The 20,926-nt window shown below is 44.0% G+C and overlaps 1 protein-coding gene across 1 annotated transcript; it reads left to right on the plus strand.

The window, feature by feature from the left end:
• Positions 1-6,865: 6,865 nt before the first annotated feature.
• On the plus strand, positions 6,866-19,562 carry GINS4 (GINS complex subunit 4). The gene is made up of 8 exons (XM_055334579.1): positions 6,866-7,016; positions 7,663-7,777; positions 11,579-11,665; positions 12,434-12,547; positions 14,845-14,942; positions 15,109-15,197; positions 18,045-18,135; positions 18,225-19,562. Exons 2-8 carry the CDS (start codon positions 7,682-7,684, stop codon positions 18,319-18,321), a joined length of 672 nt encoding a protein of 223 aa, XP_055190554.1. The 5' UTR covers positions 6,866-7,016; positions 7,663-7,681; the 3' UTR covers positions 18,322-19,562.
• Positions 19,563-20,926: the final 1,364 nt, after the last annotated feature.

Consider the following 20,926-nt stretch of genomic DNA (forward strand, 5'->3'; position numbering starts at 1 on the left):
TTAAAACAAAAATTGATGAGGGTGCCTGGGTGGCTCAGTCGACTAAGCGTCTGCCTTCCGCTCAGGTCATGATCTGGGATTGAGCCCTGTGACGGGCTTCTCGCTCAGCAGGGAGTCTGTTTCTCCATCTCCCTCTGCCTGCTGCTCCCCCCGCTTATGCTCTCTCTCTTTCTGTCAGATGGATGAATAAAATCTTTTTTTAAAAACACTAAGGGAGGGACGCCTGGGTGGCTCAGCAGTTGAGTGTCTGCCTTTGGCTTAGGGCGTGATCTCAGGGTCCAGGGATTGAGTCTCACATGGGGCTCCCCACAGGGAATCTGCTTCTCCCTCTGCCTGTGTCTGCCTCCCTCTGTGTGTCTCTCATTAATAAATAAATAAAATCATAAAAAATTAAAAATTGACTAGTGGATCAAAAAGATATGATATATATATATATATATATATATATATATATATATATATATAATGGAATACTATTCAGCCATAAAAAAGAATGGAATATTGCCATTTATATGACATGGATAGAGCTAGAGAATATAATGCTAAGTGAAATAAATCAGTCAGGGAAGGACAATACCATATGATTTCAGTCATAAGTGGAATTTAAGAAACAAAACAAATGGGGATCCCTGGGTGGCGCAGCGGTTTAGCGCCTGCCTTTGGCCCAGGGTGTGATCCTGGAGACCCGGGATCGAATCCCACGTCGGGTTCCCAGTGCATGGAGCCTGCTTCTCCCTCTCCCTCTCCCTCTGCCTATGTCTCTGCCTCTCTCTCTCTCTCTCTCTCTCTCTCTCTCTCTCTCTCTGTGTGTGTGTGTGTGTGTGTGTGTGACTATCATAAATAAATAAATAAAAATACGATAATTTAAAAAAAAGAAACAAAACAAATGAACAAAGGGAAAATGGAGACAAACCAAGAAAGACTTAACTGTAGAGAACACACTGATAGTTGCTAGAGGGGAGGTGGTGGGAGGATGGGAGAACAGGTGATGGGGATGATGGAGGGTGCTCGGCGTGCTGAGCACAGGATGATGTGTGGAGGTGCTGAATCACTATACTTTACACCTGAAACTAATATCACACCGTATCTTAACTAACTGGAATTTAAATGAAAACTCTGTAAAAAGAGTGTAAACTAGGAATACTGAAATGAAAGGTCATCATCTTATGCTCTGCTGGAGGAGGCAGCGGCCTCTGACCAGCATCAACGCCTCTGCCACCTTAGTGACAAAGTCGAGGCAGGGAGCATAGAAGGGAGGTGGCATCTTCAGGTCTTTGACCAGGCTTGGGAAGCCTTTGTTCAAGCTGAAATTTGGAGCCACATGATCTCTTTCCTGGGCCAATTCTCCCTCCAGAACATGAGTACCCCCTCCATAGCACACAGACTCTTCTTTGATATTCTGAGGCTTATTCTATCCAACATCATGGAAAAAGCATTCTCCCATCAACCATGAGAAAACAAAGTACAGAGGTGAAGGTAGGAGTTATGTGTCTGTGCCAGAAACTAGGAATACATTAGGGACCAACTAAAGGAAGAGAGTCACACCAGGTTGCTACAAGGGAGGGCACAAAAAGGGCAGAGAATGTAGCACTGAAGGTTGGGCATGCTTCAATAATACTACAAATCGTTTATTACAAATCCTATAATTTGCCTTTACCTGTTGAGACTCTTGAAACCATGATCTCAAAACTTAGAAAAAGAAGAACTCAGAAGAGATCTGAAAAGTTTCTATCTTTGTTGGGGATAATTTAATGTGCTGGGTTAATTTAATGTGCTTGAAATCAAGATGGGTTTGGGATGAGGAAATAAGTCTGAGGGGAAAAAGGAATTCAGATTACTAAGAACTGCCCAGATTTTGCATTTGTCAGGGAGATCCAACCAGACCTTTGTCTCCTCAGTTTTCCAGCTCCTCCCCATACAAGCACATACAGGGTTATACCATTGGCCAGAAAAATACTTGCAAGTTCACTGGTCAATAGCTTTCCTTGGGAGGCTAAGGAAACATCCTACGAGCACTTTTCTATCCTCTTCCTTGATAATGCAAATTGCCTAAAAATGCCTACTCTATCCTCGGTCCAAATTATCATTCACTCCGAACAACTGGGAATTGAACTTTGCGTAATATGCTCCCACAAAATGTAATGTTTTGCTTCTCAGGGTAATGAGAACAAGAATGTGATGGAATTTAAAGGAAGGAAACGGTGAGGAACAGCTGTTGACCAAATGAGCAAGGGTAGTGATGATATGAGAACAATAATGACAGTATTACCTTGTATTTTAAAAGCACCTTTCTCCAAAAGGTTCACAGTGCTGTAGATTTTATCTCTTTTCCTTGGTGATTGAAAAATAAAATTAGATGCATTCTTATTAACATGCTATCCACAAATATTTGGGCTGTTTCTGTTTGCTGTGTCTATAACTGCAATTAATTTCTTCATTGGGCAGTATCGGGAAATTGCATTACATTCTCAGTTTCTTCAGTTGTATGGGGTGCTGTTTTCTGTAACATCGGTTAGCTTTTCCATTCTTTTGCCATGTTTGTGGCTGTGTGTACTTGTCTGAGTCCAGGTTAGCGTGTTCATCTCGCCCTTTCAATCATCAGAACTTGCCTACAAACTCTGTTCCTTTTACCACCATCAAACTGGACCCTCCTGCTATCATAACATCTGTGATTCTTCCTTATGTGACTATTTTAATGAAAGGCATTCCATCTACATGGCTATGTTGTCTTTTTTTAAATTTCTTGACAATAGGTGCACATCAACCTAATTTTATTCTTCATTCTCCATAATGTAACTTAAGTCACATCTTCTCTCCCACCTCCCTAAACTTGACAGTGTCATGTGACCAACAGTTCCATCATAGGTTTCTCCCCAGATAGTTCTATATATTATTTTTGGACATCTCCTTAAGTCCTCCTTTTTTTACATAACAGAAAACTTTCTCTAAAAACTCATTTTACTCTAATGTGGTTTTGTCTGATGCATACTAGTTGGAATCAAAGATCTTAGAAGTTAATCTATCGTTCTACATTCAGGAAGACACATATTATTCTCACTGAACAGGTGGCACCACCTAAGTCCAGAGAAGAGACTTGTTTATGGCCACATCTCTACTAAGTAAAAGAGCAGAAGCTGGGCAGCCTGGGTGGCTCAGCGGTTTAGCGCTGCCTTCAGCCCAGGGTGTGATTCTGGAGTCCTGGGATTGAGTCCCACATCGGGCTCCCTGCATGGAGCCTGCTTCTCCCTCTGCCTGTGTCTCTGTCTCTGTCTCTCTCTCTCTCTCTGTGTCTCATAAATAAAACCTTTTAAAGAAATTTTTTAAAAAAGGAAAGCAGAAGCTGGATGCCCACTCTCCAGTTGAGGAGCAGTGGGCAATTGGAAAAGGCAACTGGTGCTAGAGAAGGGAAGTCTCTGAATCAGTAAATTAATCAACTGGTACGTGGGTGGAAAAATTACCAGTGCTTGGACTCAAATCTGTAACACTTAAGGAATATTAATAGCAACCACTGAAAAGCTATGTAGGAATGAAGATTATGGAAGAATGGGATTGTGCTCAACAACTGATGCTCCAAACATCTGATGTTCTGATCATCTATTACTGCACAACGCCGCTAAACTTAGGGGCTTTTTTTTTTAAAGACTTTATTTATTTATTCATGAGAGGGATCCCTGGGTGGCACAGAGGTTTGGCGCCTACCTTTGGCCCAGGGCGCGATCCTGGAGACCCGGGATCGAATCCCACATCGGGCTCCCGGTACATGGAGCCTGCTTCTCCCTCTGCCTGTGTCTCTACCTCTCTCTCTCTCTCTCTCTCTCTGTGACTATCATAAATTAAAAAAATAAAAAAATAAAAATAAATAAATAAAATAAAATAAAAATAAATATTTATTCATGAGAGACACAGAGAAAGAAGCAGAGACACAGGCAGAGGGAGAAGCAGGCTCCCTGCAGGGAGTCCTTGATCCAGGACCCCAGGATCACGCCCTGAACCAAAGGCAGACACTCAGCCACTGATCCACCCAGACATCCCAAAATTTAGGGGTTTAAAACAGTATTTTGCTCACAAATCTGCAATCCAGGCAGAGTTCTGCAAGGACAGCTCATCTCTGCTCTCTCCATGTTAGCAGGGATTGCTCACAGCCTGAGAGCTTGAATCATCTGAAGGCTCACTCAACTGAGACATCTGGAGGAGAGAATATGGGGCTGCTGGGGCTCCTAAGGCATGACCCTCTATCTCCACGTGACCTTTCCATATGGACCTTTCAGCATGGCAGCTGCAGGATAGCCAAACTTCTTACATAGCAGCTCACTGCTCCCAAGGGACGTAGCTCAAGAGAGTTAGGTGGAAGCTGCACCACCTTTTATGACTTAACTCCAGGAATTATATAAAATCACTTCTGCTACATTCTCCTGATCAAGGCGATTACAAAGTGCTATTGAAAACCAACCTCTGGGATCCCTGGGTGGCTCAGCGGTTTAGCTCCTGCCTGCGGCCCAGGGCATGATCTTGGACACCCGGGATCGAGTCCCAGACCAGGCTCCCTGCATGGAGCCTCTCTCCTCTCTCTCTCTCTCTGTCTCTCTCATGAATAAATAAATAAAATCTTAAAAAAAAAAGAAAAAGAAAACCAAGCCTCTGTGTTCTCCAGACAAAGTATGTAACACGAAGACAGAGTCTGGGCATAAAGAAGGAAGATAGTTTATTACTTTGCCAGGCAAAGGAGGCAGGCTAATGCCTCCAGGACTGCCCACCCACTCCCAGGAAAAGGCTGAGGAGTTTTATAAGAAAATACAGGATCTGGGGTGCCTGGATGGCTCTGTTGGTTAAGCATCTTCCTTTGGCTCAGGTCATGATCTCAGGGTCCTGGGATCGAGCTCTGCATCCAGCTCCCTGTTTCTCGGGGAGTCTGCTTCTCCCTCTTCCTCTGCCTGCTTATACTCTCTTGCTAGCTCTCTGTCAAATAAATAAATAAAATCCTTTTAAAAAAAGATAGATAGAAAAAGAAAATACACGATCTGGATGGTTTCAGCAGGAATCTGGTACTTGCTGCCGGCCGCGTTCCATTCTGTCTTCAAGCTGGTCTCGAGACTAGTGCTGGCACTGGCCATCCCAGTCCTGTTACTAAGTGTACATTGAGATCAACAAGATGTCAATATTGACACGGAACAAAGGATTGTACAGAAAAACAAGTGAAAGGGAGGAGGGGGCTTTGAGAATTAGGAAGAGAAAAATGTCTTCAGTTTGAAGTCAAGCCTTGCCGAGGCACTGGTGTGACCATCTTGATTTCCAGCCATCTTTACGCTTCTAAAGCTTCTATAGCAGTGTCGGGAGGTCTTCCCAGAGGCAACAACACAGACCACCCCCCTTGATGGAGGAGTGTCAGCATCATATTGCAAGAAGAGTCTGTGGGATGAGATCTACACCAGAGCAGCTGTCTTTGGAAAACACAATCTGCCACAAGTGTGAAAACCTTGGGATTACAAAACCACTGAAACACAGAATTGAAACGGTCCTTGAAAGGGCCATCCATTTGTCACCAAAAACTCACTCTGCAAGTTGAGCTCAAACGAAATGGTCCCTTTTGGAATCCCTCCTCGATGTCCCCCAGCTTCCACGGCCCTTTGTGACCGTGCCTATGCTACCACTCAGGATATTCTATTTTCAAAACATGACTGCAATCAGGCAGGTACTATCAACCTGTCAATTAGCCAAACTTCCTATTCAAATCACTGAGTATCGCATAGGAAACATCGCAAGAAGAGTCTGCAGACTGATGGGGAAGAGACACTTTAGGGAAGCCACATGTGGTACTTCGCACAGAAAACAGAGAAAGCACCCACAATTCTGAGAAAAAAACTGGTATCAGACAATATGCTAAGCATTTTACATATATTATCTCATTTAATCCTTGCAATGACTCTGTGAAAGAACCGTTAGGGCAGCCCGGGTGGCTCAGAGGTTCAGCGCCGCCTGCAGCCCAGGACGTGATCCTGGAGACCCGGGATCGAGTCCTACGTCGGGCTCCCGGCATGGAGCCTGCTTCTCTCTCTGCCTGTGTCTGTATCTCTCATGAATAAGTAAGTAAAATCTTTTTTAAAAAAACCGTTATTACTAATGCTTACCTGTCCCAGGCTTTCAATGAGCTCTGCAGGAGTTAGGATAGATAGAGAGATAGAGAGATAGAGAGATAGATAGATAGATAGATAGATAGATAGATAGATAGAGATAGAGAGATAGATACGCGCTTGTCCTACATTAAGGGGAGAAGGCCCAGCAGCACCGTCAAGGTCTAATCTGCAAAGTGAAGCAGCCGGGGTGGAAGCACAGCCTAGAGCGGTGCTCTGCAAGCTCACCGGCATCAGAATCACCAGGGGAGAGCCGGTCCCAAGGCCCCCAGATTGCTGACTAAGCGGGGCTGGGTGGGGCCTGAGAATCTGCATTTCTCGCGGGTTCGGGGCCCCGCTGCTGCTGGGCTGGAACCACGCTTTCAGAACCGCTAGCCTAAGGTGCTCAGACCCGCACACAGCTGCCACAGCAGAAGCCCCGGCGAGGACGCAGGGACCCGCAGGCCCACAAGAGCGGCGCACGGAGAAGAGGACCCACGAGGCGGAACTGGCCAGCTCTGCCGTCCGCTCCCCGCAGCCGCGGTGCCGAGGCGCCCCCTCCCGGCCGTCCCGGCTGCTGCCCGCCGTGCCCGCCTCCTCCCGCAGCCGGCCCAGGGGGCGGGGCCAACTCCCTGCGTGAGGCCGCGGGGTGATGGGGCCGCGGCGAGCCGAGTCCCCGCCCCCGCGCTGTGATTGGTCAACGCCGCCCGAGCGCGGTGACGTATGGAGGGGCGGAAACCTTGTGAGAAGAGCGCGGGAGCAGAGCAGTGGAGGGTCGGCACGTCCGGGAGGGCCCTGGAGGAGGTTGTTCCGCGGGCCGGTGCCGCTCCCAAAGCTGAGGCGCTTCCTCACCCTTCCCAGACTAGCCGCCTGCCCCTTGGAGTGCGCCTCTGCCGCCCTCGTGCCCAGGTGAGCATCCGAGCGGGACGTCTGGCGGCGTGTGCGTGCGTGTGTGTGTGTGTGTGTGTGTGTTGGGGGGAGGGCTGCCTGTGCCCGGGGCGCCCAGGCGGGAGAGGAGCTGGAGGAGTCCGCTCAGCTTCCCCGATACTCCGAGGACGTCTCCGGTCCCTATCACCTACCGCCTTAGCATCTGGGATGATCTCTGGTCTGGTGGTGCTGGGCCCTGTGCCTCCGGGTTGATGAGCTCTTGCAACGAGTGTAAGTGCCTGCTCAGCCCTGTGCTAAAGCCCGGGGAGTGCGCGGGTGATCAGGTCCTGGGACTTACAGTGCTGGAACAAAGCAGATGCTGATGCGTATTTGAACTGAAGTGAACGCGGTCCCTAAGGAAAGCACTTCCACCAGGAAGGCAGTTACTATGTGGTGTGACAGACGCTCAGTTCCAGGCATATGTGGAATTACTTTTAAGAGGTGACCTCTTGGAGAAACTGATCCCTGACCTAAGGTTTGAAGGAAGAGTTGAAAAGAATCAAAGCCTGTGAACTGACTGGCGCTACTGCCAGTGAGCCTCTGCAACGCCAATTTTGGATACACAGTTGCCTGTTCCTGCAAACAAATAGAAACTACACTGCAAGGTATTGGTTCTTATTTTCATTAGGTACCTGGTTTCAGAGAAGATGACAGAGGAACTGGACCACACAGGACAGGGCTCTGAGGCAGATAGTGAAGAGGTGGTCCTAACTCCTGCAGAGCTCATTGAGAAGCTGGAGCAGGTAAGCATTGATAATAGCAGTTATTTCACAGAGCCGTTCTGAGGATTAAATGAGATAATATATGTGAAATGCTTAGCATATTGTTTGACACATGATGAGTACTCCGCTGTGAGTAGTGATAGTCCATACAACTACCCACCCAGTGAGGCAACTATTACTCCCTAATATGAACCAAGTCTCTTTGACTCCAGAATATGTGCTCTTAATCTACTACACCTGTTGTCTTCTCTCTTTAACAGTCCCTTCCTGGAATTATTTTAATATTCTTGACTATTTTCTACCATGTGTTGTAATCATGAATGACAAAAGGAAGAATCCTTACTGTATAAGAGTAATCCCTCATTTATTTTTATATCACAGACCTTTCTGAAAATCTGGTGAAAACTGGCCCTGTTTCGCAGAATAATATACGGATACACACACATCCAGAAATTATGCATATAATTTCAGGAGATTCACAGACACCTTTAAAATCTGCCCGCCTCAGTGTAAGAGCCCCTGCCTTATTATTAAAGGATTCGTGAAACAAAAATCCAAAAACACAAAGTTCTACGGTAAAATTGAGAACTTTTGTTTTTACACTTTCATGACAATAAAAAGACATGCTGCAAAACAGGGAGAAAATATGTGCAGTATTAGTATCCACAGTATATAAACAAACTTCACAAACTATCCAATAGAAAAAAATGAAGGCATCTTTCATTTTTTTTAAAGATTTTATTTATTTATTCATGAGAGACACAGAGAGAGAGAGGCAGAGACACAGGCAGAGGGAGAAGCAGGCTCCATGCAGGGAGCCCAAAGTGGGACTCGATCTCAGGTCTCCAGGATCAGGCCCTGGGCTGAAGGCAGCGCTAAACCACTGAGCCACCCGGGCTGCCCCTGAAGGCATCTTTCAGAAGTGGAAACCAAGGTGGTCAGTAGTCATATGGAAAAGATGTTTGATCTTTTTAGTAATCAGTAACATAAAAATTTAAATCCTTAGGAGATGCCACTTCATACCCATCAGATTAGAAATGAAGAAGATGAACAATATAATGCAGCATGTAAATAAAACAGTATAAAGGTTTGTGGAGTATTTGCATACTTGTTTATTGTGGTGAATTGGTGCACTTTGGAAAATAACTTGTTATTGTCTTGTCAAGTTGAAGGCACACATATCTTGTGTCCCAGTCATTCTACTCCCAGGTACTTACCCTAGAGAAAACTTCCAGGAGACATCACAAACTGTTCATAGTATTGCTTGCAATAATTAAAAAGTGAAAATAACCTAAATATCCATCAACAATAGAATGAATAAAAGTTATCTATATGCACAGTGGGAGAAAAAAAGCAGCAATAAAATAAGTGAAAGATAGCTCCTGCAACAACATGGTTGACTCAATAACATAGTGTGGAACAATAAAAAATAAGTTTTTGAAGAAACCATTTTAGTTAAGCTCAGACACTTGCAAAATTGTTCGAGGCAGAGTTCATGGCACATACTGGTATGCTATACTGTATCACAGTGTTGACCATCTACCCTCTGGGACAGCCAGAGCCCCCAGGCTGGTTCCTTCTTGTGGGTACGAGGGGCTCCTTGGATGGCAGCACAGCCTCAGCTTAGCAGTGGGTGAGCATGAGTTACATCTCTGGCCCAAAGCTCCATTGCAGTGCCCTGAGTGCAGCCAAAGAGTTGGTCCACCACCTGGACAGCTGCTGTAGCTGGACACAGACTTGTAGGCTGCATAGCATGGCCTACAGAGAAACCTCACCAGGCCACTGAAAAACACAGCTCCAGGAACATATATAGGATACTCATGAATGCCTGTTGGGAAAAAAAAAAAAAAAAAAAGATTTAAAAGTTATTACAGTGCAAAGTTTCTCATTTTAATGATTGTATTAATTTGCTAAGGCTGTAAGACAAAGCATCACAGACTGGGTAGATTAAACAACAGACGTGTATTTTCTCAATGCTGGAGGCCAGGAGTCTGAAATCAAGGTGCTGGCACCAGAGATTTCTTCCCAGGCTTCTCTCCTGGGCTTATAGATGGCCATCTTCTCCATATGTCTTCACATGGTCTTCCATATGTGTCTGTGTTCAAATTTCCTCCTCTTAGATTCTCTTAGTCACAGAATTAAAGCCCACCTAATTCATTTTAACTTCATCACCTCTTTAAAGACCCTGTTTCCAAATGCAGGCACATTCTGAGATGTTAGGAGTTAGGACTTAAACACATGAATTGAGAGTGGAGAGGAACACAGTTTAGCCCATAATGAACAGATTGTCATTAAAATTTTGATCAGGAATCAAATGTAGCTATTTCAAACATAGAACCTGATTATTTAAAAAAAGACCATGGATTTAAATGCAAGTTTCTCACTAAATATTTTGAAATCATTTTATTTGACAATTTTATACTAATATAACATTTCTGTTAATGTTTTAAATATTTTTATCAAAAATAATTTCTTAATGTCAGTAAGAAATCCCCTTCAAATCTACCCCCGTTTTACCCCTATTGTACCCAACAAGTGTTATCATTTTCCTTGAAATCATTGGGAATCATTATGTAGAGATACAAACAAATGTAGTGAAACTACAGAAAATTAAATACTAAGGTCAGGCTAATGATTACCTTTGAAGAGGGAGGAAGACACAGGGACTTTTAAAATAATAATACTTGTTAATGAAGTTATGTGCACACAGGTGTTTATATCTCTATTCATGTTATATTTCATAATTTCCGTACCAATGCAGTATTTAATAAAATCAGTTAAAAAGAAAATCTCCTGCTTTTATAAGTCCTCTGTGACAATTCGGTCTTTTCTCATTCATAATGTTCCTTGAAAATACAGACTCTTTCTGGTTAACTTTTATAGCACTATTACAGGAGCTTGAGCATGTGAAAAAAAAAAAATTTGTATGGTAGCAGGAGTACCCAGTGTTTAGTAAAGTGTCTTCATGATGAGAATTGGATATGCAGAAAGAAAGAATAAAGTGAGTCTGATTAGCATATAATTCTGAACTATGCTGAAACTAAATTTCCTGTAATTGAAAGATAGGATTAGTTTTCCTCAATCACCTGTGGATATTTCAGTTCTCTAAGCCATGGTAATTGCTGAAATGTACCAAACATCTGAGGCAGAGTCATAAACTAAGGATTTAACCTTTTGTTCCAAAATTGGTTAATAGATGAATATCCTTTTATATTGTGATCCTTTGTACTCTTAGGTGGTTAGTAAATAACGTGTTTTCTCATTAATAATTAAGATAAGGATAACTATCCATTTCCTCTCAGATATTATAATGATGAATGAAAGAATTTTTGTAAAGTGCTCTAAGCTTCCCCAATGAAATGTGTAGAGTTAGGTCACCTGGTCCCTCAAAATAGAAGGATGCTGGCTGGCACCCCCTGGTGGGAAGTAGCGCAGGAAGGAGGAGGAAAGTGTTGATGCTATTTGGTTAAAGGTACTGTTTGAACACCAGATGGTGTTGCTCTTACTGGTGGGCATCATACCGACATTTTTTTTTTTAAATAAATGATATTAGGGAACTTCAGAGGCAAACTGACATTTTTGACATGAACAGTGATTTTTTGCAACGTTGGTTAGATATAAGATTGTAAGCACAGCCTTCCCACTAAAATAAATAGAAAAGCCATCAAAAACATAGCTTGTTTACAAAGCATTTCGATTACGTCCAATTCATAGGCAGACAGTTGTCTTTGCCAGAAATAGCTGTGAGACTCACATGGTTATTTTGCTCCATTGTGAGTGATACTGATATGTATATTTGGCGGCGGGGGCATTGTTTTTTAGGCCTGGATGAATGAAAAGTTTGCCCCTGAGCTGCTGGAAAGCAAGTCTGAAATTGTAGAATGCGTCATGGAACAGCTCGATCACATGGTAAGAGTTGCTTATCTCAGAGTTACAAAGAGAACTTTAAAAGGGTTTGTCAGCATAGCGAGAGATTGAAGTCTGATGCTAAATCTGTCTTATTTGGCCCAGCCTAATGGGTTTTTCTAATATTGAATTAGTTACCTACATTTATAAAGCACAAACGTTCTTGTGAATATCTGGATGTCAGCTTCCCCTGAAAAGTCTAAAACCATGTCAATACTGGGCCCACGTTTACGTATGAGAACAGCTGACCAGAGCAGGGTCAGGGCCACCTGCTTTCATATGCTGTCCATTCCCCATGGTCCTTGCCTACCCACCCTTCTCAGATCACTTGCCTGCCTGGCCTCCAGAAACACTTGGCTTATATGAGCGGGTCTTAAGGCATTATCAGCTTCAGACTAGCTTTAAAGCATTGGTATTTTGCAGTCTCAACTGGTGATTTAACACTGCCTTTAGACATTTCTTTTGTCTGCTATATTATCTCCTTTACAATTGGGTTGGAGTGCTAGGCCTTTCTCACTGACCATATTCAGATTCTATTCAGATGATTGTTTTCTAAAAGTAAATGAGTATTGTTTGAGCTTTTTATGAGACTGTAGTCTTATATTATTTGTGTAAGAAAATCAGAACTCTTAGGAGTTGTTTGGTTCTCCTTTGACCTAAATGTAGTCTTTGAGTCCTCAAACTTGCCAGTGATTATAGTCCCTATGCAGTTCTACAGATTAAATGAAAAAGGTTCTCAGTCTGAATATACTTCATTTTCTCTTTTAATAGGAAGAAAATCTCAGGAGAGCCAAGAAGGGGGATCTGAAAGTCAGTATCCATCGAATGGAGATGGAGAGGATCCGCTATGTCCTTAGCAGCTACTTGCGGTGTCGGCTTATGAAGGTTTGACATGGAGATATCTGTAGGCATTAAGGCAATGTGTTTGTAATATAGATGAGCATCCTGGGGAGAAGTTGGGCTGGAGCCTGCCTAGGAGAGTCCAGGGCATGAAGATGCCATGAAGCACAGTATTAGGGTAGCTAAAGAGTAAGGAGGGCAAGAGATAATTCTGGAGAAGCCTAGCTGGAACATGTGTTGCACATGTCTGGGGACACATTTGTAGTCTATTAATCTGCTTTGTGAAAGGTGCCCCCTGGAATTACAGCATGGCAGTGCTGTATGGCAGAATCCTTTGCATGGTTGACTAGGGAATACTGACCAGCAGAGAATTAGTTTCAGAAATTACTTTGTACCCATCATATAGCAGGTGTCAAATTGACCATGATGACTTAATATACAGCTATAGTTCTGAGGCTATCTAACTTACAAAAATGAAATCACAAAACATTCTTTCTCTGTATGATGTCTATTTTAACCTTGGGAAGTTCTTACCTCCTTGAAGCCTCTTCTCATTTGGTTCCACTAGTTCCCTTAGTTACTACAAAATGAATACATCCTTTCTCCTACATGAGAGTGCTCTCAGCCAAACATTTCAATTATGTATTTCCATTTACTCACTGGTTCTGGTTCTGACAAAGGTTCCAGTTCCTGGGTATCCTTAAATCATACCACCTACAACTGAGTATGATATTCCAGTTGTAGTTTGGTCACTTGTGAAAAATAGGAGGATTACTTCCATATTACACAGACACATCACACCATTCATTCTGCACTTGCCATGAAGTCTAACCTCTTTGAAGTTTCTGAGTTACTATTTTCCCATCCTGTGACTAGCCTGTATTTGAATGGTTTGATTTTTCAACCCCTAAGTATATCGCTTAGTACTTACCCCTCTTGTACTTTATCTTACTAAATTGGGTCATTTCCCTGTTCTCTGGATCCTGATCTTGTCATTTAATATATTAGCTATCTCAACATCCTATGTCTTCACTTTATGTCAAGTTTGGTAAGTATGTCGTTAAAGATCTTATCTGATTCATTAACAAGACTGGGCCAGCAATAGAGTATTCCACCAGAGACTTCCCTACAGGTTGACATCTGTGTGTTGAATCTGTGTTGTTTGTTACAATTGCTTCTTGCTCTCCCTTTCTATGCTGTCACAGCCCCAGCTTTACAGCTTGCCCCCAAGGATGTCATAACAATGGTGTCGTGTGTTTTGAAAAAATAGAGATGTAAAAAATATGCCTTTCCCCATCCTCAACTACCAGGGCACTCACTTTTTTTCTTCTTAAGTTGAATAAATCCTCTTTGTGTTAACCGCTGAATTTTCTTTGAGTTTACAAACCATCCCTTAAGTGATGTGTTCCAATATAATGCCACATACCAATGTGGAGGACACTAATCTGTATTTTAAGGTTCCCCCACCTTCTTTGTATTTTTGAAAATTGGGAAATTGGCCCATCTCCAGTATTTCTTACCTCATCTGAGCACGTGATTCTAAGATCATGAGACCACCTGTGTCTGCAGAGCACTAAGTGATGGAGGGCCACAGCCATTTACAGACTCTAGCACAGAAGGCCTTATGCGCTGAAACTCCGTATATGAGCATAATATAACTGATCCAAGGCAAGAGACTTAAACTCCTTTAAACAGATAAGTGCTCCTTTGTCCTGGCCTCAGATCCTCCTTCCCATTGTCATTTCTCTGCTTGCACTTCCCTCCACAGAGAAGCCTAACAGCACTGACTTGAGCAGTGGGCTAATCCATATGCAGTTCCTGACCATATATCTTTAACTTTTAGCTTTTTTGTTTTGTTTTGTTTTGTTTTGTGTTTTCCTAGTAGTTCTTACTATTTTTTTCCAAGCCTCCCCTCACTGTGGGCTTCGTCCTTGCTGGTTATATTCTTATAATTAAGAGTCACTCTTCCCTCTATTTGTGTCTTTCCAGTTTCTGTACATGGTTCGGCTCATAGAAGAACAACCAATGCAGTTGACTAGAAATGTTAGATGATATGCCCTTTTCTCCCTCATACATACCATTTATAGGTGTATATTCAGATTTTCTTTTATGAAAGCTTTTCATCCTTTTTAAATGGTCTTCCTTTTTATAGCTCTTATGTTTGCTCTGAATTCCTTGAAACCTGCCTTCTTGAAATCTTGAAAGTCTAGAAAAGGTCTTGACTATGAAGACTTGCCATTTTTGAAATCAATTCTAGTTTAACCTCAACCTATTTCAGAAAACTAGTATATTTGACTCTCAAATCCTGACACATTTACACGATGATTTTTATTTATCCTCAGATAGAGAAGTTTTTCCCTCATATCCTTGAAAAGGAGAAAACACCCCGTGAGGGGGAGCTGTCTAGTCTTTCTCCAGAGGAGCTGATCTTTGCCAAACAGTGAGTAAGCAGGATGCATAAAGATGGCTTTCTTTCCCTGGCTCATGAGTATGGGTGTTGGTGGTTGTCTCTGTGAAACTGATGGCTGGGCCACCGTCATGTGTCTGACAACCTGGTGGCTCCTGCCAGTTGTGTGGTCGCAGCAATTTGAATTCCTCTCTTTCAGATACATGGCTAACACAGAGGCCTACCTCAAGAATGTTGCCTTAAAGCATATGCCTCCTAATTTACAGGTGGTGGACCTCCTGAGGTCAGGTGAGCGGAGCACTCCTTTTCAGACATATCTTTGGGTGCCTTAGAATAAGGTCTTCCTCTTTACTCTCAAGCCTGAAAAAATAAGTATGTAGATGAGCAGAAAAGAGAGAGGAAGTGTTGTGGTTTGAAAACAAACAAAAAAAAAGTCATTGAGGCACCTGGGCGGTTCACTCCGTTAAGTGTCTGCCTTGGGGTCACGTCAATGGTCCTGGGATCAAGCCCCACGTTGGGCTCCCTGCTCAGCAGGGAGTTGACTTCTCCCTCTGCCCCCGCCCCAACTCCCTGCCACTCATGCTCTTTCTCTCTCAAATAAATAAAGTCTTTTTAAAAAAATCATTAAAAAAAAAATCATTAAGAGAAGATATAAGGGTAGCCTTTTCAGCATTATTTTTGTGGTCTTTAGGTTGAAATTCTTATGACTAGCATTAAAAATGCAGATTCATTCACATCTGCAGGCATTCATTCCTTCAGCTGGTATGTTCTGGCATCCACACTGGGCTATGCCCTTTTGAGCATTGAGGAGGCAAAGGTCTCTGTTCTCCAGGGGCTAGCATGCTTTTCCTCATGGATTCCAGCCCATGCAGGGACTGCCTACCTATCCAGAAGGGGTTAAATAGGAGGCTAAGAAACCTTCAGTGATTTTCAGTCACTTCCCAGCTTCCTAGAGGAAGGGTTCCCAATATTTTTATTGCCCAGGGCGCCTCACGGGAAAGGGGTTCAGGCTAAGCAGGAGGAGGAAGGGAAAGTGGGGGAGGGGGCACCGCCAAAGCCACCTTTGTGCTCACCTGGCAATGCCCCCTTACCACTCTGCTGAGCTGAGGAAAGGGAGTCCTGGATGGTAGTCACTCTCAATCTTGGATGGACCAGTGGGGGACCATTGACACACAGGTTAAAGTCCATGCCCCTCAGGCCTTCACAGCTTGCCGGATCCCAGCAGGATCTCATCAGGCAAAGTTGCCAGACCAAATCAAACAGTTCTGGGGACTGGTTTCCACCTTGTTCACAACCTAAATGTAATGTGCTGAGGCCACAAGTCCAGTACAACTGAGCCCTGGGAATTCATCTCCCACCTGGCCTGTGCTGGGGGCTGCACTGTGACCCCTGTGGCCAGTAGAAGCATTAGAACAGGACAGGTGGAGACATAGCTCCCCGGGTGTGTCAGTCAGCTCAGGCTGCTGTAATGAGGTACTGCAGAGCATACATTGATTTTTCTGGAGGCCAGAAGTCTGACCAGAGTGCTGGCAGGATTGGCTTCCTCTGGGGCCTCTCCTGTGGTTGCCCCTCTGCATGTGTACTTTTCTTTATAAGGACACCAGTCAGATTGGACCAGGCCCTACCCTAATAGTCTCATTTCAACTTAGTTACTTCCTTAAAGGCCCTATCTTCAAGTACATCTGCATTCTGAAGTACTGCAGGTGAGCACATCAACTTATGCATTGTGAGGAGGGGGACACAGTGCAGTCTACAACACCAGGGGCAAGGCAAGCCCCTAGCAGACTTGTGGAACTCTGAACTGGTCGTTTTGGTAAACCTGCCTGAGGGAAACAAAAGGCCTGGCCCTGGTCTGCCACTGTTGTCTACACCTTGGAAAAATAGGAATGAAGCAAGGACCGCGTCCCCCAAACATGGCCCAGTGCTAGTGCATCTGGCTGATTGAAGCAGCCATGGACATCAGGAATCTAAATTCCTGAAACTGAATCTAACTGGATTCTAGTTGATGCTGGTAGACACCTCCTAAAACATGTCACTTGTCTCAAATCCCTTCCAAGGACTGGTGCCAGGCCCCTGGAATTGGAAGATCGCAGAGGCCATCAACCTGCGCCAGTGAAATCAGTCTTGCTTAATTAGACCAGGTGCCCTGCATCCCCTTCAGGCCTCTGAAGCAATGTAGACCCCGCTGGCAGAATGGGGGAAGGCATGTTGAAATCTCAGCTGGGTTTCCTAAAATCAGTAACTGCCCAGCCAGGTCAGCAGATCCTGTGAAGTTGGAGTCTCTGTGGCAGGCCCCAAACCCTGAACCCCTTAGACCTTTGGAGCCTATTACCCTGAATTCCACCCCCTCCCCACCCCCAACCTGTGGATGAGGGAATAAAGGGCAATATGAATGAGCTAGGCTCTTAGAACTGAGAGTTATCCAGTAGCTTCTCAGAACCTATGGTTGATGGAGTCCTCTGGGTACACAGGGCTCCAAGAAATGAAGAGCTGTAGAGCAGCCCAGCTCTGGGCACCTCTTCACAAGCAGTGTTGGCTAGTGATAGAAGAGGAGCAGCCTCTCACCCTGGAATCAACCAGTGAAGGATCATTTACAGAGAAAACCTATATTCAGTTGTCTGACTCTCAAGACTATCCCCATGTGACCCAATCTTTCTCATGCTCTCCTACTACTGCTTTATATAAAAATATTTTCTCACTAGATTTATGCACTTTTGTCCTCCCAGAACGTCATGCATATTTCTGCTTGGCCCTTCCTGTTACTCCCTGGCTCACTCCCTCATTCAGTCTGCATTGACTTCTTTCTCCCCACTTCCCAGAGACTGTGCCACCAGTGTGACACTTTCTCAGATGTTGCGGTAGCCCCACAGAGTGACTACGGTCATGCTTGCTTGTATCTTACACAATGTGCACATTTTATGTACTCGGCATCCGTTGGATGAGCTGTTGCTGTGTGAGACCCTGAATAGGAAGTGTGCTGTTTCTATAAGGACCCAGATCTCTCCTCAAGTCACCCTCCCCACAAAATGCTGTCACATCAGGGGTCCCTTAGTGCTCAGTACAGTGAGCCCCAGCAACTTCCCCATGTTGATCTTGGCTAAGTATTTTCTGACTGCATTATCATCTTTCTAACAGTTCCCAAACCAGATCTGGATTCATACGTGTTTCTGAGAGTGAAAGAACGACAGGAAAACATACTGGTAGAACCAGAAACAGATGAGCAAAGGTGAGTGACTTGTGACCTTGATGGTGGGAAATGTTCATCCACTGGGGGCACCAGCTCAGCTCTGCATACATTTTTTCCTCCTTTTTCAGGGACTATGTGATTGACTTGGAAGAAGGCTCGCAGCACTTGATCCGATACAAAACCATTGCACCCCTGGTCGCTTCTGGAGCAGTTCAGCTGATTTAAAATAAAAAGATAGGGGGATCCCTGGGTGGCTCAGCAGTTTAGCGCCTGCCTTTGGCCCAGGGTGCAATCCTGTAGTGCCGGCATCGAGTCCCGCGTCAGGCTCCCGGCATGGAGCCTGTCTCTCCCTCTGCCTGTGTCTCTGCCTCTCTCTCTATGTCTATCATAAATAAATAAAATCTTTAAAAAAATAAAAAATAAAATAAAAATAATAAAATAAAAAGATAAATTCATACAGCACAGAACCTTAAAATGTTTAGGAACTTCTGACCACTTTGTGCCTAAGGACGACAGACTCTCAGCAGTGCAGTGAATCACTGGGGCGTTGAGAAGAGCTCCAGGCATGATTGCTAACTTGTCACCCATTCTGACTGCTGTGTTAGCCACAGTCGGCAGATGGAGCTATTGCTCTGTCGATCCCACATGCTGGGCAAGCCCTTGGAGACTCCCTTTGTGCCTTTTCACTTTGTGGTATTTCTTGAGCTAAGGAAAGTGAAGCAACCACAGTTCATAAAAAAGCATTGCTGCCTATGATGAAGGGACAGTAGTTAGCCCTGCCCTGAGAGTGACTGGACAGTCCTTTCACTTCCCTAATAAGAAATGCATAAATATGCATTAGAAAAACAGAAGATGAAATATTTTCTAGGTTATCTCCCTGGTTTGTGTGAACTAACCTGAGGTTCGTATTGGACTTTAAACCAATTTGCCCTGATTAACTGAGAATCACAACTAAACCAAGAAACCATTGCTGAGTTTCAGTTTTGTGCCAGAAGGACCCTCTGGCCAGTTCTCAGTTTGTAACCTAATGAAGTATGTGCTTCCTGCTGCTAACCTGCAACCTTCCCTGAATCCCAGGCAGCTTTGCCAACCCAGCCTCCAGACCATCTGGCCGTTCTTGGCCGGGGATCTGCTAACAGCAACATCACCTATCCTATCTTGTGACCTCAGTAGCAGCGTTTCTGTTTTTAGCTCTCCTTTCTCAGAGGAAGTGAATGAAATTAACATGGGCAGAGAGCATCACAGTGATAACTGGAGGAAGGATGTAGAGACAGTAAATGAATCATCTTCCTTTCCTGATAAAAAGGAATCTGCATTCCAGTCTTTCTTGCTAATGAGAGGGCAGCAGATTTTCACTTGTATTATTCAGGCTGTTAGAGTAATCAATATGGTTCTCCTGTCCAAGAGAAATCACTAAGTGAAAGCCAGGAGGGTTTTATTTGTTAATAAAAGCATTTTATATTTCATGCAGTGCTTTATTTTATCCACAGTGTTTTTAACCTCTTCAGCTACTTATAAAACAAATATGCATTGAGCATGTAGGGTGCCAGGCACAGTTCAAGACTGAGGCCCAACCCAGAATAAGACCATCACTGTCCCTATTCACATGGGATATGTGCTCTGCCGAGAATTGGAACAGGATGACTCACTGAAGAGTAACTAGATTGGGGGATTGAGAGGTTCTCACCTAACTCAGTGAATTTCGCCAAGATCTTGATACCAAGTAGCCAGACACACAGATCAAAAGGAAGGTTGTTCCAGACAGAGAAGACAGCTTATACAAAGGCCCTGAAGCAGAAACCAGCTCTGCCTGCAGTCATGAAACATAGTGGGCAAAACAAAGTGTTGCATGGTAGGGTCTGAGAGGCAGTCGGCCCAGATCATGTAGGGTTTGGTCCTCCTAACAGTCTTGAGAAGAGGGCAGGGCTAGGAGTAATAAGTGAGAAGTGGAGGTTTAGTGGGAAGTCTGCGACTAGAACCCACAACTCCCTCCTATTCACACATAACGTGATCTCCCTCCTGTTCTCCCCCCTTGTGAGCCTCCTGGAGAGGGATGTGAGTTATTATGCTGCTACCAGAACAGTGCCTCAAGAGCCTTGATAATGAACACTGACTTCCCAGAGATCTGTTAGGAGGCCGATTCTGATTCAGGAATACTGGGATGGGGCCCAGCAACCTATGTTTCTGAGGAGCTCCCAGGCTGTTCAGTTGCTCCTTACCCTGGAACCACTCTGTGAGTGGTGGAGCTTTACGTTGCCACCAGCTCCTGTTGTGTACATGCCAGCCCACACAGAAGAGTTAAAATTCTCTGCAAAGGTCACAGAGTGAATGCTCCATTTCCTGGGCCACCTCTTTAAAAGAAGACTAGATCAGTCATTTTAGGATAAAGGGGAAGTTCAATTTCAAAACCAAGTAGTAAAAGAAATGAAGTAGCTTAGTGTGACATTGACTTCAGCTCTTCCAGTTTGTGGTATTTTGTTCTATTGATAAAAACTCATTGTGGAAGCATGATGGATGTTTGTTATTTTCAAATAATTGCATCATATTTCATCATAAGCTTGTTGATAGCAAAATGGCTATTCCTGAGAAGCACTGCAGCTCTGTTTGGGTTTTTCCAGTCACAGCAATCATGATTCAGCTGTGACCTTACAACAAGGTCAGCTGTATTTATTCTGTGCTCAGGCTCTGGCAGACAATGTGACTTTAGTGTCATCCTCGTATGCATCAAACTTCTTTCTGTGATGTACAGGGGCCAACCATAGAGCTTTCAGAGCAAATTGTCAAGCAAACACATTAGATATCAATTCTTAATGTTCTTTAATTTTTCATG

Source organism: Nyctereutes procyonoides, unplaced genomic scaffold (genome assembly GCF_905146905.1).
Source record: "Nyctereutes procyonoides isolate TBG_1078 unplaced genomic scaffold, NYPRO_anot_genome, whole genome shotgun sequence".
In the NCBI taxonomy this organism is placed as follows: Eukaryota; Metazoa; Chordata; class Mammalia; order Carnivora; family Canidae; genus Nyctereutes; species Nyctereutes procyonoides.